The 18,434-nt window shown below is 40.8% G+C and overlaps 1 protein-coding gene and 1 long non-coding RNA gene across 2 annotated transcripts; both read right to left on the bottom strand.

The window, feature by feature from the left end:
- Positions 1 to 9,439: 9,439 nt before the first annotated feature.
- Positions 9,440 to 17,690, bottom strand: LOC105935275 (GTPase IMAP family member 4). Its single transcript, XM_012875606.3, has 4 exons — positions 17,571 to 17,690; positions 17,139 to 17,189; positions 11,828 to 11,953; positions 9,440 to 10,468 (listed from the first exon to the last, which is right to left on the bottom strand). The coding sequence occupies exons 1-4, from the start codon at positions 17,590 to 17,592 to the stop codon at positions 9,702 to 9,704; spliced, it is 966 nt and encodes a 321-aa protein (XP_012731060.2). The 5' UTR covers positions 17,593 to 17,690; the 3' UTR covers positions 9,440 to 9,701.
- On the bottom strand, positions 15,512 to 16,340 carry LOC118559520. The gene is made up of 3 exons (XR_004928908.1): positions 16,284 to 16,340; positions 15,853 to 16,121; positions 15,512 to 15,563 (listed from the first exon to the last, which is right to left on the bottom strand). It is a non-coding gene; the product is annotated as an uncharacterized LOC118559520 (long non-coding RNA).
- Positions 17,691 to 18,434: the final 744 nt, after the last annotated feature.

The raw sequence follows: 18,434 nt of genomic DNA, 5'->3' as shown, positions 1-18,434 counted from the left end.
TGAATGACTGATGCAGATTTACTTATGACATTGCTTTTAACAGATGAGTGGTCCAAAACTGGGTCTAGTCAACAGCTGAAATCACGCCCCAGCACCAGAGAATATTTTTTGAGATTGTTTAAGGGAGAAAAAGGTTGTTTTAAGAAATGTTCTTCTGTATTAGGAACATAAATGTTGACCAGGGCAACTAAAGAGCAGTACAACTTCCCACTCACTATAACAAACCTGCCATGCTTATCAACTAAGGCATAATGAGCCTCAAATGGAATATTCTGTCTGATCAGTGTGTAGACCCCTTGTGTACGTATCCCACTGCAAGTTGTTTTCAGAAGAACCTCCAGCAGACAAAAGTGACATTTCAATCACCCAAGCATTATCATGCCAAACAACACCTCTTTGAGGGCAGCCCTCTGCCTGTGGTTGAATTTTCTGGCTGTAGAGGTCACAATAATACTGCTATGGTCACTACTGCATCATAAGGATGCCCATAAGAGCAATAGAACAAGATGATTTTGTTTGCTGCAGCTTAGCCTGATCAACTTCAAGCCCTTTGGATCCAGAAGAACTTAAGGTATCAGTTTGCCATCTTCTCTGCCAGAGATGTTTTCTTCTAAAGACTGCATCATTTGCCTCTCCAGACCTCCTCAGGTTTAGGAGGGGTTAAAGGTCAGGAGCCAAGATGGAACTGTTATACGTCACATTTGTTGTTTGTTCATCACAGAGGCTACTCCTGTTTGTATACATCTGTTCCCTATAAAGACACAGGGTTTGTCTTAATTTGTGTGCATTTCGGAGAATAATGCACCTTGAGTGCTGTTTGCCTTCAATAATGACAGGTCACTGTATTGAAAGAGTATCTTGATTCTTGATAATAATTTTTTCCCATGACATTGTAATATTCTGATTATAGTTCTGAGACTTTCTGAGACCCTCCAGCAGCTGGTCCAAAGACTGCTGGTTGCGAAGGGCCTGACGGGGCCTCCTGAAGCCTGTAGCCCGGGGCCTCCTGAAGCCTGTAGCCCGGGGCCTCCTGAAGCCTGTAGCCCGGGGCCTCCTGAAGCCTATAGCCCGGGGCCTCCTGAAGCCTGTAGCCGGCACCCCCTTTAGTCGCCTGCAGCCAGGCTGCCCCTTTAGTCGCCTGCAGCCAGGCTGCCCCTTTAGTCGCCTGTAGCCAGGCTTCCCCTTTAGTCGCCTGTAGCCAGGCTTCCCCTTCAGTCGCCTGTAGCCAGGCTCCCTCTTCAGTCGCCTGTAGCCAGGCTCCCTCTTCAGTCGCCTGTAGCCAGGCTCCCTCTTCAGTCGCCTGTAGCCAGGCTCCCTCTTCAGTCGCCTGTAGCCAGGCTCCCTCTCTAGTCGCCTGTAGCCAGGCTCCCTCTTCAGTCGCCTGTAGCCAGGCTACTGCACCGGTCGCCTGTAGCCAGGCTCCCGCACCGGTCGCCTGTAGCCAGGCTCCCGCATCGGTCCCCTGTAACCAGGCGCCGCCGTCTGTAGCCATTAACCAGGCGCCGCCGTCTGTAGCCATTAACCAGGCGCCACCATCTGTAGCCATTAACCAGGCGCCGCCGTCTGTAGCCATTGGCCAGGCGCCGCCGTCTGTAGCCATTGGCCAGGCGCCGCCGTCTGTAGCCATTGGCCAGGCGCCGCCATCTGTAGCCATTAACCAGGCGCCGCCGTCTGTAGCCATTAACCAGGCGCCTCCCTTAGCCTGTAGTCTGGCGCCCCCCTTAGCCTGTAGTCTGGCACCCTCCTCAGCCTGTAGTTTGGCGCCCTCCTCAGCCTGTAGTCTGGTGCCTTCCTTAGCCTGTTGTCCGGCGCCCGGTTCTGTTTTTTCCCTCTCCAGGCCCCGCCAATGGTCTCTGAGGGTCCTGCCGCGCCACTGGCCTCCGAGGTTCCTGCTCCGCCGACGGCCTCTGAGGTTTCTGCTCCGCCGGCGGCCTCCTGTCGCCTTGATCCGCCGACGGTCTCCTGGACGTCCGCCGGAGAACCTGTCACGCCGGGGCCGTCCCCCGGAGAACCTGTCACGCCGGGGCCGTCCGCCGGAGAACCTGTCACGCTGGGGCCGCCCGCCGGAGAACCTGTCACGCCGGGGCCGCCCGCCGGAGAACCTGTCACGTCGGGGCCGTCCACCGGAGAACCTGTCACGCCGGGTCCTTCCGCCAGAGATCCTGTATCGCCTGGGCCGCCCGCCCGGACGACCGCCGGAGATCCTGTCTCGCTTGGGCCGCCCGCCTGGACGACCGCCGGAACGTCCGTCACGCCGGGGTCGTCTTTCGGGACGTCTACCAGACTTTTGAGTTTAGAGACCTATTTGTTTGGAACATGTTTGTTGGTTTTAGTCCGCCCTGTCTTTCGTTTTGGACTTTATTAACTATTTTCTGTTTCAGACCCTGGCCCTCCGTCCAAGAACCCCCTCCTCCCGCCCGTGCTGATTTATTGTTTTTTATTTTTTGTTCTGTTTCGTACACGTAGGAAGGCGTCTGGAATCCGCCCTTGGGGGGGGGGGGGGGGCTCTGTAATATTCCGATTATAGTTCTGGTTTATGTTTTAGTTTTTCTCCTGTCTTTCATTATCTTGCGGTTTTGATTTCTGTCTTGTCTGGATCCTTGTTTTGTTGGTGTAATGTTTTGGTTTACCCTGTTGTTGTTATCACTTTTAGTCTTAGCCTGTTCTTCTGTTTTTAGTTTGTTCTGCTTAGGTTTATTTTTATCCTTAGACTTGTCCTGTTTGCTCCCTTAATTATTTCCACCTGATTTTGGTTAATTAGTCCCTCCCTGCTTCTGTTTCTGCCCGCCTATTTAAACCCCTCTTAGTTTTCTGTTTGTTGCCAGGACTTCACAATCACCTCTCTCGTCCGTTGGTAAGAGCCCTCCTGTATTCTTGTCTTGCCTGACCTGTTCTTTGTTTTTTGAGTCTGCCTAGACGTTTGATGTCGGAATATCCGCCAGCCTGGATCCTGTCTGTTTGCCTGTTTTTCCCCTCGCCATTCCTTCAATAAACTCCACAAAAAAGGATTACGACTGCGTCTGGTTGAACTCTGGGTTCATCTCTACACAAAACATTACAGACATAGTTTAAAATATGGCACACATTGCACAGTCTGTACTCAGATAAAAATGTTTGAATCACTGATGCACATTTACTTACAACATTACTTTTAACAGATAAGTGGTCCAAAACTGCATGTTGTCAACAGTTGAAATTGCGCCCTAGGACCAAGGAGTATTTACTAAAATTGGGAAAAGAAGAAAAAGGTTGTTTTAAGAAATTCCTATCATCTGTATTAGGCGCATAAATGTTCACCAGGGCAACTAAAGTGCTGTACAACTTCCCACTCACTATATCAAACCTGCCATGTTTATCAACTACCACATTATGGGCCTTAAATTGAATATTCTTGCTAATCAGTGTGTAGACCCCTTGTGCTTTAACCGCGAAGATGGAGTGAAAACCTTGTCCACTCCAGCAAACCAGGAGATGCCAACCATCCGAACTCTTGATATGAGTCTCCTGTAGGAACGATACATCAGTATGTAGTCATTTAATATGAGACAAAATCATCCTCAGCACTGTATGGGTTAAACCTTTAACATTACAACTTTAAATACTGACTCATATAATTTCAAAAGTAGAGCCTGTGTGCTCCCTTCGATAGGTTTGACATACCAGTATGGCAGGTGGAGATTGAAGCAAAAGAGGTAAAGAGAGAATTGAATGACTGTGTAAGACTCCTGGTGGTGACCTTATCCCTCCCCAAACATCCTCCCAACAAAAAACGGCAACCAGAAAAAGACGGAAAAAAACATGACAGCAAGGCATTCAGAATTAACATTCTTAGAATTTTTATCTTCCTGTAACTACCATATTTCTTGGACCATGAGGCACACCGGATTACAAGGCGCACCATGAGTTAACATGTCTATGTGTGTCTTTGTCCACATATAAGGCACATCGGATTATAAGGAACACTAAATATTCTTGCCAAGTGTGTAATATTACTCCGCACCTTCACGTACACAGCTTAATATACGTCTCTAGCAGGAAGACAGAGTAATTGGACTACACTGCCCTGTTTCTAACATCAGGCCAAAATAAACGTAACTTTTATATTGAATTAACTTATTAGGTTTATTGTTGCTAGTGTGTACTCTGGGTGTGGGCTGCCTAAAGGCTCCCACATATTCAGGCATACTGTGTGCATATTTTGAGCTTTGTGGACTTTGCACTTACTCTGCAGACGTTTTACCCATCATAGTGGAGCGTGCTGTTGCTTTAATTTCTTGTGGCAAATTCCTACAATTCCCACACTTTCTGCCAGTGGGATGAAGCAGCGGAATGGTCGGATGGTAAAATGTGTGATTAGCTAGCTGAGCACCTAGAGACGTTTCTTTTCCAGCAGGCTCCCACCAGTGAGTGAGAACAGAGAGGGACTGTGATGCTGTGTATCCTTGTGACTGCCTGCTTAGAGCGCTCAACCTGTCAGATGTCACGTGTGAAACAGTTCTCTCCTTTTCCCCTTTCCCTCCTCCACTTCCCTGCCTGCTTTTATCAATCTTTTTTGGAGCCTTTTTTTTTACATATCTTCCAAACTATAAATTATGGATCTGGTAAACCGGACTTTCAACGCAATTGATCAAATTTTCTCGACGAGAAGACTGGCCGAAGGAGAGCCCCTGTGCCCTGATGGGACATTTGCAGCTGGACACACAATAGAAGGAGGATTATGTGTCAGTCCATTTTGTCAGTTGAGGATGTTAAAAATCTGTTCAAAATTGGATTTATGATTACGGGATTTCTGCTTTTTGGAGCTTGTAATTACCTGGAGTATCGAGAAATTCTGAAAAGGTCAGCAGCTGTTTTGGCCCATATCAAGGCTGCCTGAACTATGTGAGGGATATGGCCTCTACCAGCACTCCCACTGAAATGCTGTGAAAGCAGAACTGAAGGCCAGCTGCTGTTTCTGAAATTGCTGGCAGGATGAGATCAATCTTGGAGAAAGCTGGAAGCTGACCACAATTATGGCTGTTTGGTATTGTCATTGAGAAGACGCAGCAAGACTTTACAACAGACAGAAAAACAAGACTGTTGGAAGAAATGTATATAAACTTATGATACCTTTAATAGTTATGATGTATAATGTTGCTCATGTATACTTAATCAACTTATTGCAAAATGTGTTTGTGCTATACTAACCTGTTCATCTTGACAAATGAAGCCCATGGTGAAACTGCACAAGATGAGCTTTTGAATACTTCTCGGAAAAACTCGATCGCTGTTATGTTCTCTATCTGAAGCTGCAGCTTTCATTTCCCCTACCTTTAGTGCAGCTTCAGACATGTAACTAGGGACCGCCCTAAATTAAATAAAGTTGTGAGGAGAACTCTGAGTCCGGCAGAGTGGATTGGAGATTGTAACTGCACGGTCTCTTCCTACTCTCCTCGCAAATAAAACTGAACTAACTGTCTTTGTGCCTTTCTTTCCCTGTTTGTATCATGTTTTAGGTGTTTAGACCTGACAAAGACTCTGCCTACCTAAAACAAATGCTATTATCTAAACTGGCTCCCCTGCAATCTTAATTTCTCTTGGATGTTATGTAAACAAGACGCCCTGTGACATCTGACATCTGGACCTTAAACACAGCGCACTGAACTGGACTGCTTGATAACATTCCATCACCATCAAAGACTAATGACTGCAACTGCTCTCTGCCACAGTTCACAGACACACACACAATTACACTAAAACACACAGGCACATCCACCTCTATTGTGCTATTCCCTGCTTTTTGTTTTAGCTGGAGTTTTTTATTTTATTTTTTTTATTTATTTGATTGGGATCAGTGTACATAAATTAGCATTGCTGTAAATGTGCCAGAATTTGCCAAAAGGCTATTTTTCATCTGTTGTCCCTGGACTGATCTAAAAATTGGCTACCTAAAAACACAACAGTAAGAATTTTACAATGAACAATAAATATAAACAGAAATAAAGCAAAATAACACAGATATAAACAGATGTAACTCTCCAAATCTTGTTGACAATTACAGAGTTCATGATGGCTAGACTACAAATTAAAAAAATAAAACATTAAGATAAAAATTATACTATGTATATATATATATATATATATATATATATATACACACACACACACACACACACACACACACACATTTGTGTACAGAAAGGAGTTGGCAGTGAACACAACCCCTGGAGGGCGCCAGTGCTGATAATTCATGTACAGGAGAAGATGGTTCACTGGCAGGTGTGAGCTGGGTGAGCTTCTGATGGAGGATGACTGGGTTGCTGATGTTGAAGGCCGAGCTGAAGTCCACAGGCATACCAGTGCACATTCCTGGGTGGTTGAGGTGGTACAGGATGGAATGTAGTCCAGGTTTACTTCATTATCTGCCAACCTGTTCCAATGGTAATCAAACTCCAGTGTATCCAGCATCGTGTCTGTGATCTCCTTCAGATGCTTCAACACCAGGTGCTCAAAGGATTTCATGAGCGCAGACATCAGGGCGGCAGGCCTGTAGTCCTTTAACCGTGTGATGGTGCATTTCTAGGGACTGGGATGACTGTGGAGTATTTGAAGCATGAGGGATCTTCCCACTTCTGGAGTAGTTGGAGATGTTTTTGCCACCTATATAATTTAAAAATCTGTATTTTCTTCCCATTTTATCACAGTGGAGTTTTCTTTGTACCTGTTTGCTCAAATTCTTTGGGCTTCCATACACCAATATTTGCCTTTTTTTGTTTAGAAATCTTGGTTCAGATATCAACACTTTGTCACTAATACATTTAGATAGACACATTCTGCAGACTGTTTACAAATGTCTTTAATGTTTCAAAGATAAAAATTACAGCATAGAAAAATAACTAATAAAGTAACGGAATTACCAACATTTATTTATACATTTTTACTCTCTTTTTCAATTGCTTATAAATTCCCCTATTGTCTTTTATTGCTGAATGGGTATTTACATTTAAGCAGGGAAACCAGGAAAAAATTAAGTGGACCCCTAAACATTGAGTAGCAGACTATGAATAAGCTCAGTTGTTTATAGTTATCATTCATAAAACAACAGGTCATTTTCCATGGTTATAATTCTGGCTGAGAGATAATATAACTTTAGCTGCCTTAGTTCTGACCTTAGTTCTTCCTGAAAATCGTTATAGAAGAGATCTGTGTCTCATTTATCCTATTTTATAACACGGTCTGGATGAATACTCAATTCTGATTGGCTGCAGGCTGTCTGGTAAAAAGTGCTAAAGAACACCTAAAAACATTTCCGGTCAAATGGCCTGATTGTTTTAAATTATTTTGCTGGCTCAAACGTTAGTAAGACAATTGATGCTGGTTACCTTGGCAACACATCAGGACGAGAGATATTTAATATTTTTCTCTGCCACTTCTTGTGAAACACTTTAACTTTTTTTGTGAAAAAACATTAAAGTGTTAATGTTTCTATATATAGTACTTATTTTGTAAGTGACCATGGTATAAACTGGATAATGCCCGACAAGGTGTCCATTATCATAAATTAATGGACTTTGCGGAAGCAACCGTCGAACATGAAGCGGAGGACGGTTTACGCCTCCATCAATTTCTAGTAATGGACAGCTAGTTGGGCATTATCCCATACACAATGCTTTAAACATTTATTTTTCAGATGTGTTTGGTGTTTTGATTTCGATATGCTGGACTCAAACCAGACTCAAAACCCACCTATTCCAGCTTGCATATTTGTAAATACACGGTTCTTGTCCCTCTCCATAACTGTTTGTTAATATTTTTCTGTTCCCTGTATTTTTACCTTTTGAATTTATTTTCTATATTTTATTGTCTTTAAAATGACCTTGAGGGTCAAGAAAGGTGCTGTTAAATAAATTGTATTATTATTATTATTATTATTATTATTATTTATTATTATTATTTGTCTTGTTTTTCATTATGCAAAAGAAATGACTTAGATCTTCAACAGGCATAATATTACATCTTGTGAAGTATAACCTACTGATGTTTAACCATTGTGAAATAGAAAATGTACGATAAGAAAAATCATAATCATCACCTTCAACACCCAGTTAAAAGGCTTTAAAACACTGAACATCTTGCTCAAATTGGGTCCAGGAAAAAGCGCTAGTCTTTAAGAAAAGCTCAAGGACCTTGACACACTTGCATACCTTTGGAGCATAAGGTACAGGACATAAACTGGGCATAGAAACTGTGGAGAGTTTCAAATACCAGGGTGTTTACGTCAACAATAAACTGGACTGGACTCATCATACCAACGCTCTATGCAAGAAGGGCCAGATCCGCCTCCACCTCCTGAGGAGGCTGAGGTCCTTTGGTGTGAGCAGGCCTCTGCTTAAGACCTTCTATGACTCTGTGGTGGCCTCAGCCCTCCTCTACGCTGTTGTCTGCTGGGCTCCTGGCAGCACAGAGCGGGACAGAAAGAGGCTGAATAAGGAAGGCCACTTCTGTCCTGGGCTGCACTCTGGACTCTGTGGAGGAAGTAGCTGAGAGGAGGGTGTTGTCCAAGTTCACATCCATCATGGACAACACCTTCCACCCCCTGCACCAGACTGTAGAGAAGCTGAGCAGCTCCTTTAGTGCCAGACTTAGACATCCTGTCTGTAAAAAGGAGCGCTACCGCAAATCATTCATTTCTGCTGCTATCAGATTATACAATACTGCACTATAACTGTAATAACTTGTGCAATATCTAATGTGCAATTACTATTTAATACCCTGTGCAATAATCCTGTAAATAAGTGACTTAAGCTGTATAGCTATCTCACTACTTCACTCTTGTTCTTTACCTGGTACTTTAATGCACAATGCCAAATCCATATGTATATAGGTCACATTAAATGTACATAATTCACCTTAAATCTCTGCTTTATTTCTTTTTTTTTTCTCGATCCACTGAATATATGTGGACACACTGTATATACCTCATGCACCTTTTCCTCCTTTTGGAACCTTCTTTTGATTATTGAGCCAATGTGACAGGTGAATTTCTCCACTGTGAGATCAATAAAGTCTATTTTATCTTATCTTACAACAGAAATGCATGAAAAAAAGAGTAGGGTGCTAAACCATTTTAGACTTTTGTGGGATATGAATACATTAACCCCTTCTACTTAGTCACCGATGTGGGCACTTAAACATCACCGACTCTCTGAGGTTCATGGTTTCCTCCTGCAAAAACTAGCACCTCCTCCCTTTAGCTTCTCTTACTGTTCCTATGGCACATCTTATCCTGCTGCTGTGGCTGCTACTTTGGTTGATCTTGCAGCTGCCTTCTCACTGTAATCTGCTCCAATAGATAAAAACATGGGATATGGAGAACCATGCATGCCCACACCTGGTTTATTATTGAGTAAATTTTCCAGATGCCTAGTTGTTCAAACAATAAAACACAACACCATAGGAATTTCCAGCAATCATACTGTTTATTTCAGGAAAAACACAGGTTCTTTGTCCCAGAGTTAGACATGTTTGGTGCAAATTATCTAAGAATACCCCAAAACAAAATCTAAAAACCTTGTAAAAAAAAAAAAAATGCTGGCTGAACTGGTCAGTTTCATCACAGAGTAATACTATTCGGATTACAGTAACGTTTACATTATAAAATTACAAAGTCAGTGATATAAAATCAATGACACTGAATAAGATTCTCAAAAAATTACACTTCTTCAATTAAGTTTAAGGGTTTTCTCATACCGCTTGAAAAGTTCGCTATAGTCATCATCTTTTTCTATCTGCTCTAAAAACTGACGGACTTCGCTCTCTAGGACGCGGTAGTATCGCTTCAACTCCTCCAACTCAGACTCCAACATTTTCACTACCTGCTCATGTTCCTCTTTGGCTTCACTCAACTGCCTCTCATAATCTGCCTTCACAGCTTTTATTTTCTCTTCCAGCACCTTCTCATAATACTGCTTGATCTCAAGTTCTCGCTGATCCAACATCTTCTTAGCCTCTTCATAGGTGTCATTTGAGTAAAACTGTCCTCCATTGTCATCTACCATCTTCTGGATCTTCTCCAGCAGAGTCATAACTTGTCGACGATCGCTTGCTTGGAGGTTGTTGAACACATGGTATCTGTTTCCAGCCTTCTGTAAGATCTCCTGCAGGTCAGCTGGAGCATTCTCGAGGTTCTGCTCAAAGTCTGACTTGATCTCATCACCATGGGTGAAGAGGATGATGGCGTACTTCCAGGCCTCCTCTCCAAAGATCTCCTCCACCTTCATCACTGCCTCTCTTTCTTCTGGTGTAAAGGGTCCAAATTTGATAACCAGCAAAATAGCATGGGGCCCTGGAGCTGTCATGTTGATGCATTTTGAGATTTCTCTCTTCACTGTTTTGTCAGACTGATCGGTGTCAAAGAGACCGGGGGTGTCAACAACAGAAACCATCCTGCTGAACATCATTTCACGTTGTTTGGAGCATTCAGTGGTCTCTGTAAATGGAAAATACAAGTTTATATGAAATGATTAAAAGGAGCTGAATTAAATGACTTTTTCTGGTTCATGGTAAAAATTATTGGACCACCCTTGTTTTCTTAAATTTCTTGGCTGGAGTCATCAAAAACAAAGTTCTGTATTCAACTACTAACTTCTGCGTGGATCATGTGACTAAAATAGACAACAAAAACACAGAATGCCTAAAAGCACTGTTGTTGGCAGTAAAATGTCAGTTATTGATCTATCCATCCACTTTCTGACCCACTTATTCCCTCGTGGGGTCGCAGGGGTTGCTGGTGCCTATCTCTAGCATTCACTGGGCGAGAAACATGGTTTAGCCTGGACAGGTCGCCAGTCTGTCGCAGGGCAACACATAGACAAACAGGACAAACCTTTCACACACCTAAGGACAATTTAGAGAGACCAATTAACCTAACAGTCATGTTTTTGGACTGTGGGAGGAAGCCAGAGTACACGGAGAGAACCCACGCATGCACAGGGAGAACATGCAAACTCCGTGCAGAAAGACCCAGGGTTGGATTTTGAACCCAGAACCTTCTTGCTGCAAGGCACCAGAGCTACCCACTGCGCCACCACAGTTATTGATGTAAGTACATAAAGGTAAAGTCTGCAATTTTTCCATTTTAAACAACTGCGGATGTGCAAGACTGCCTTACCTGCTTTTCTGATTCTCAGGGGGATGGCGTTAAAAGAATCTTCTCCACTATGGTTCTTTCAACTGGGGCCTTCCTCTTTTTATCATAAACTTGTACACAGTTTGCTTCTTGCAACTCTCAGCCATGTTCAAAATATACAATGAGAGCAGGGAAGCTACATTGAACGGCTACCCGCTAAGCTAACCACTAAGTTAACCAGATACAAAAGCAATAGAACTGAGCATGCACTACTGACATGTAATGTACACACACAGTGGCATTACGTGAGCGCGTCAGAATGATTGGCATGTGGGACAACCAATCGATAAGGTGGAAGGCCTGGAAGTTGGGCCTGCAGGTCCCACAGAGATCAAATTTTTGAACCTCCTTTTTGTGAATACAAAATGTATTGACTACTTTCTGGATGGGAGAACCATTTTACCTAGTATAATGAAAAGTGTTTCTGAACAGGATTACCAGCTATAGTTTTAAGTGATTATCAAGAAAACCATAGATAATGGCCAGATGTCAGCTCTTAAACTCTTATGAGCTACTTTTGTTATCAGTATGTTTGTCCAAGCAAATGTACCTTTAGTTGTACCAGAGATTAAAATTAACAAGAAATTGAAAACAACAAGGGTGGTCCAATAACATTTTCCATTACTGTATAATTATTTGATTCCTATGTATGGTTGTTACCTGAGGAGTGTTTGGTTGCAGCTCTAAAGGCGCCTCTTCCTAATATAGTGTTTCCACTGGAGCTTTTTCCTGCACCAGTTTTTCCAACAAGAACAAGCCTGAAGTCTGGAACTGAAACATCTGAAACTGGAACAACAAAGCAGAAGTCAATTGTAAGGTATATGTTAAGCCCAATTGTCTTTTCAAGTTTACAGCCCTATATAATCCATTTATTGTAAAATAATGTTTTACTGCAATTCCATTGCATGGCATTTGCATTCTGTAAACCAGGTTTTCACATCTGAAAATTTTAATTTTAATACACCAGTCATTCAGTTTGAATGAAGAACTTCTGTAAACATAATTCTTTTTCATTGTGTCACAGATTGTGATTTGTATTTAGGTCTGGACTTAGAGTGGACATTCTATTATGCATTGATCTAATCCGTTTATTGTAGCTCTGTCTATATATTTATAGTCATCATCCAGCTGGAAGTTAAACCCCCACCACAGTCCCCAGGCTCAATGAGCCTCTAACATGTGTTTCTTCCAAGATTGTCCCAGTATTCTGACATCATCCCATCAATGGCCTGATCATTTTATCGCTATCACCATGTGATGTACATTGGTAGTTTTCCTACAAAAAAAGGTTTTCATATAGGCTGAGTGCAACTGAAAGCCACACTTTGATCAAAGTGTGGACAATCCTTTATCCTACCCTCCTAATGCACTGCTCTGTGGTACTTTGTGGGCTAGTTTAAGTGGCACTAAAGAACACTGACGTTTGTGATTATAATGCTAAAAAAACATGGAAAGGTTCAGGGTGTGAATACTTAGCGGAAACATGTTCTTAATCTTGCTTCTCCTTAGCTTTGATCTTTCTTTGACTACCGAACTGAATGATGTAATTATTTATTGCCTTTGGAAATTCATATGTACACATCATGTAGATGTGAATCCTCTGATTTGCTTTATTAAAGCCTTAATGGTTTTACTGCCTCAAAATTGAAGAAAGCATATTGGAATCATTTTTTAGGGAGATTTATCCTAAATCCAATACATATGAGCATTTTAGAGTATCTGTGATTTGCTCATGTAGCCAGTGTAACCAAACCTTCTTATGGAAGTACAACCATGCAATAACCAGACTATTTCCCAAGACGGTGATTTTTTAGAATGCTCCTGTAATATAAAACAGTTTTATTCAAAGTAACAAATCAGCCTCTTCAACTAGTACAATCATATCTCTGTTGCTAATTTGAAATGCTGTTTTGCTATGTATCTATTATTTTATGTTAAGCGGGAATCCAGACAAGTTACCGAAAATTTATGATTTTGCAGAGTGGTCATTCCTGTCTGACCTGTGAGCACTTGGATGTCGGCTGTTTTACACCAACTCTCCCTCCCAAGAGCAAACGTTGCCATTGTTTTTGAAGGACTGACTGGCTGACAGGTTTTAAATGGTACAGTCTCCTATATGGAGACAAATTTCTGCCAAAACGTTGCACACAAAAAAAGTTTTGCACACAAATAAAACTTGTTTTGCACACAAAAAGATATGTTTCACACAAAAAAAATTGTTTTGCAAACTGTTCGCCAACCTTGCACTCAAAATATCATTTATAAGTTTTCCTCGAGCACAAAACGGTCTCTGCTCGCACAAAACAGCCTCTGCTCGAGTACGAAACAATCCCACTACCGCTGCGGGAAATTTGTGCCAAAAGTCACGTGATGCATTGAGTTGTTGTTGTTGTTCAGACTTCCCGACAGCAGGGGGCGCACCCGAAAGAAACTGAAACGCGCCGGTTTGGCTAAAGAAGAAAAACGTGACATCACAGCTAACAGCATTAGCACCCCACAGGTAACTTTCAAAGCTTTCCCGGTGAAAAAGTAATAGCTCACTATGGTGATAGATCATGTAAGATTTCAGTTAAAGGCCCTGCTATGTTACAGTAAGGGACCATGTTACTTTTTAGAGCAAATAACATGAAAGCTTGCCTTAGGTTGAACGCCATGCTAAAACAACTTTTGCTTTGTAATGCAGCCACTGTGGTTGGCTTCTGCTTTTACTGTGCTGTGTCAAATAAATAGTACCTGAGTGGATACCCGGATAAATGCATTGTTAACAGATTATCATGTGGTTTTTGTGTTGTTTTCAAATGACTGTCTATTGTTCTTATTGGTGTAAATCTAAATTGGTGTTTGGATTTGGTAATTTATCCTAAAACTGTCAAACCAATGCATGTATGCTTATGTGCAAAACGAATTCTTAATGAATTTAAAATAATTGCAACGAGTGGATATTGATTATATGAAAATTGGTAAGGAAATTAATTAAAAATTGCGTTTTCTAACATAAATATGAATGTTACAAGTAAAGCATATAGCAGCAGATCTAGATCATATCTCACTACCTTTCTAACTCCTTAATTTCTTCAAAGTAAAAATGAGGTCATCTGTGCCCAATTGCAAATATGTGTTGTGCACTTAATAAAATTGGTTTGGCCATGGCAAAAACCACAGCTGGAATTAGCCACATGAGCAGATATTTTCTTGAAAAGTTTGTTTTCATCGAAGTGGTGATTTATTTTTTTCTTTAACAGTATTATCCTTTACATAACAATAACACATATCTGTTTTCCAGCACCCACTGATGAGGTGAAGGTCATCAAAGTTCTGGGCTGGATGGAAGGCTCCTACATAAACTCTGGTAGTCTACCAGGTCGACTTCCATCACGAGACTACCAAGACTTGAACAATTCAGGATTTGATGGAATCTTTAAACACATGAGGAGTTGGGCTTGTTAAAAAATAACTTAATATGTAACCGTTTTAGTTCCCAGTATTAACTACTTTGATCAGTAACTGTTGCAGCATGTCCTTCATAGCTCTTAGTGGAGCCCTTTAGGCTAAAAAAAAAAAAAGTTAGGAAAAAAAAAGGCCAGGTTTGAGATTGTTCTAAATTTCCTGACAGTCTTACATGCAGAAATTGTTTTTCATAGACCTGTTTTTGGCTTCATCCATTTCATCAGCCAGTTTTTTTAATACAGCCCGTTTTATTGTTAATATATGGATTGTTTACTGGGAAAAACCTGGAGAATTAATGGAGTTCTTTCAGTCTTAATTTCAACAATAAAAGCAATCCTTGTGAAAAAGGTGTATTCACTTTGATTAATATTGGTAAGAATTGGAAATGAAGAGTTTATCAAAGGGTATGTTTATTATGCAATGTGGAAAATAAAGGACTGTTTAATTGTCTCACAATGTTTGCATCCTCAGTTTTAGTAAAAAAAAAGGGGTCATGTGCCCCTTTTTTTCAATAACCTCAGCATTTTCAAAAGGTTTATACAGTACCTTACACATTTACTATCACAATCCTAGCAATTCTACATTTTTATTCAGTGAATACATTAACTTAGTTACATTTTCCTGGCTAGATTTTATTACTTGAAAACCTTTTGCAACAATGGTAACCAAAATAAGATTAAACTCGTAAAGTGTTGGTCATACTGGACAGTAGCAACATTTATTTATATATATATATATATATATATATATATATATATATATATATATATATATATATATATATATATATATATCTGAACCGTGTGATTCAGAATGTCCCAGTCCCATCCATGGCTGCCCTCAGTGCTACCAGTTGTTCGGGGCTCAACACATTGCCAGTTTCAGGAATAGTGACCCCACAGTGTGGGTCATCCAGCAGTCCACTGTCAATATGAGGCAGGCAGAGTCCCTGCAAGAAAGATGGAGATATATAGAGAATAAAAAAGAGGCCATGATTCTGTTGCTACAACTTACTGAATATAATTTAATTCATGGAGCTAAGGATTGAAAAAAAGACTCCAAAATCCATTAATTATTTTAATAATAAACACATTTCAAAGAAAACAGTTTCAATGCCACCTCTCTGATGTTTTCAATGTTTTGTTGTATTGGAATGATCAGATAAATTAATTTCTGGTTTGAAATATATGCATTGTGAGAAACTGTATAATAGCACGCACAAAAAAAATCCATCTTACCTCTGTGATTTCTGGTTCTACCACAGCATGCTGGATGCTTCCCATCTCCCATAAGTGTCAGATTCCTCTCAGTTCTGAGTGAATGGTCATCTCAGCCACTGCTGATGGTGTGAAAACTTAGTTGTAGTCTTGGGATAAATAAATAGTGACAACAGAAGTTATCTAACATGTTTGACAGCTCAAGCAAACTGTTGTCCTCTCCTGAGTGCAGCACATTGTTGTATATGTTTGTTCCTGCGCACCACACGTCTCTCCAAACACGTTGAATTCTGAAAGGAGAGTTAAATCATGGTTTAAATACGTTATTTTTCAAAAGTCCGTTACACAGCATTTTTAGATCAGAGATAAAACTAAACAGTGCCTTTAACTGAAATCTTACATGATCTATCAGTGAGCTATTACTTTTTCACCGGGAAAGCTTTGAAAGTTACCTGTGGGGTGCTAATGCTGTTAGCTGTGATGTCACGTTTTTCTTCCTCAGCCAAACCGGCGCGTTTCAGTTTCTTTCGGGTGCGCCCCCTGCTGTCGGGAAGTCTGAACAACAACAACAACTCAATGCATCACGTGACTTTTGGCACAAATTTCCCGCAGCGGTAGTGGGATTGTTTCGTACTCGAGCAGAGGCTGTTTTGTGCGAGCAGAGACCGTTTTGTGCTCGAGGAAAACTTATAAATGATATTTTGAGTGCAAGGTTGGCGAACAGTTTGCAAAACAATTTTTTTTGTGTGAAACATATCTTTTTGTGTGCAAAACAAGTTTTATTTGTGTGCAAAACTTTTTTTTGTGTGCAACGTTTTGGCAAAAATTTGTCTCCATACTCCTATGGCATGTCATTCAGTTTGAGTTGGTGCTGGTTTGTGCAGATGATAAGTTTTCTAAAAATATTATGTTTTAAAACCATTTGGGGGGAAATATTACTTTTTATGAAGACACTGCTTCTTGTAAGGCCTTAATAAACCTTTTTGCTACTTTGTTTCTGAATGGACTTTGTAGTTCTCAAGTCTGATTTTCCTGGCAAGTGCATAACATACTGGTTAAACCTGATGCCAAAACTGAATAAAACACACAAATATACCAGAAATTATGCCATTTGTTCTATTTATCTCATATGTTCACTAACATTTTTTAATATTTGTAAAATTTCTTATTACCAGTATTATTTGTGGTACAGAATTTTCTTCAAAGGTGGAAATAAAGACTGAATAAATTAACGTTATCAACAATAATGTAAAATGTGATTTTAAAGCATTCATAAAAGCTGAAACGGGGCGAGGCCCTGGTCAAACCTGAAGGAGGTTCATCCATGCTGCTTCTTCGGACTCTTCCCGTTGCTGCACCTAAAGAAAGGAAACGAGCAGAAGTGGCAATAGACAATAGTTTTTAAAATTCATAATACACACGACACTCCTGGTGTTAGTAATGGATCGTTACAAATTTTAATAAACTTCGACCGTAAGCTGTTAGTCACCGAATTGTGGAGTGAAAGTTACAGCGACTTAAAAACTGCGTCACATATCTAAATATGCCCAAACGGACAAAAACAATCTATAATAACCAAACAAACTGAACACTGTTAGGAAAATAGGTTTGCGCTATATTACTTTAAACTATCTAAGGGTTTGAACGCGTTGGACTGTTTTAAGATTTGTCCCAGACACTTACCACGCTTTGGTTTTAGATTTCCACCAACAAACTCTTAAAAAGTCACACAAACTTACCAGCTCCTTCCCTCTCTGCCATCCTATCGATAGGTCTGGTGTCTGAAGTTTTCTTTCGGCAATTTACAGCTCCTCCAAATAAAATAAGACAACATTTGCGACTTCTGAGCAACAGTTAGACGTTTCCTCTATCACAGCTTCAAAATAAAGCAATCTGCTTGAGTGTCAACAAGGGACAAACAGAGCTATTTTTTAGGTGAATAAACCCTGAGCTCATCTCATAGAAATGATATAGCTAATATTTTTTCACGTCAGTTCTAAACTGAATCGCAATTATTATTAGGCCTGTTATTGTATAATCATATAGTAACAAACGGAATAAGAAACCGTTTAGTTAAACCAGGGCTTTTAATTTGCAAATAAATGTGCTTGTGACTATCTGACTGCAACGTATATCCGTGGTTCTACACGGAAACTCGCCAAATTGAAACTAATTTGCGGTATAACGGTTTTTTGGGAGGTGGGTTGAATAACATCGTTGTTTTTCTGTAATTTGTCTGCGTTTAAAGTTTAAGGGACCTATCAGAACTGGTGAGGTTTAGAAGTTAGTTTCCCGTAACTTTACCACAGGGTGGTGTTAAAATGGTGGAGGAGCAGGTCGAAGTTGCGTGATGGTGGACGTCAAATTTAGGTCCAGACTGCGTGGAGCGGAGTAACCTAGAGCACTAAGCGTTGGATGGAAATCAGTAAGTAAAACTCTGCCTTACATCTGTTTAAATAATTCCAGGGTGGCGGCCAGATGAGGTGAGAAGAGGCACATATTCTGTCAGGCTGTTTCTGTTATAGGAATTGAGGAACACCAACTAAATTTGGCTCAGTGCTAGCGTATTGTAATTTTTCATTGAATTAGAAATTTATACTTAA

This window comes from Fundulus heteroclitus, unplaced genomic scaffold (assembly GCF_011125445.2).
Source record: "Fundulus heteroclitus isolate FHET01 unplaced genomic scaffold, MU-UCD_Fhet_4.1 scaffold_303, whole genome shotgun sequence".
Lineage (NCBI taxonomy): Eukaryota > Metazoa > Chordata > Actinopteri > Cyprinodontiformes > Fundulidae > Fundulus > Fundulus heteroclitus.
Note: the sequence above shows the minus strand (reverse complement) of the source record. Positions and strands in the feature narration are given on the sequence as shown.

Coding starts and splice junctions, on each gene's coding strand:
- LOC105935275 (XM_012875606.3), bottom strand. CDS start 17,592: ATGGCAGAGAGGGAAGGAGCTG. Junction 17,190..17,570: donor GGCAGAGAGGGAAGGAGCTG/GTAAGTTTGTGT, acceptor TCCTTTCTTTAG/GTGCAGCAACGGGAAGAGTC. Junction 11,954..17,138: donor CATGGATGAACCTCCTTCAG/GTTTGACCAGGG, acceptor TTGTTGTTCCAG/TTTCAGATGTTTCAGTTCCA.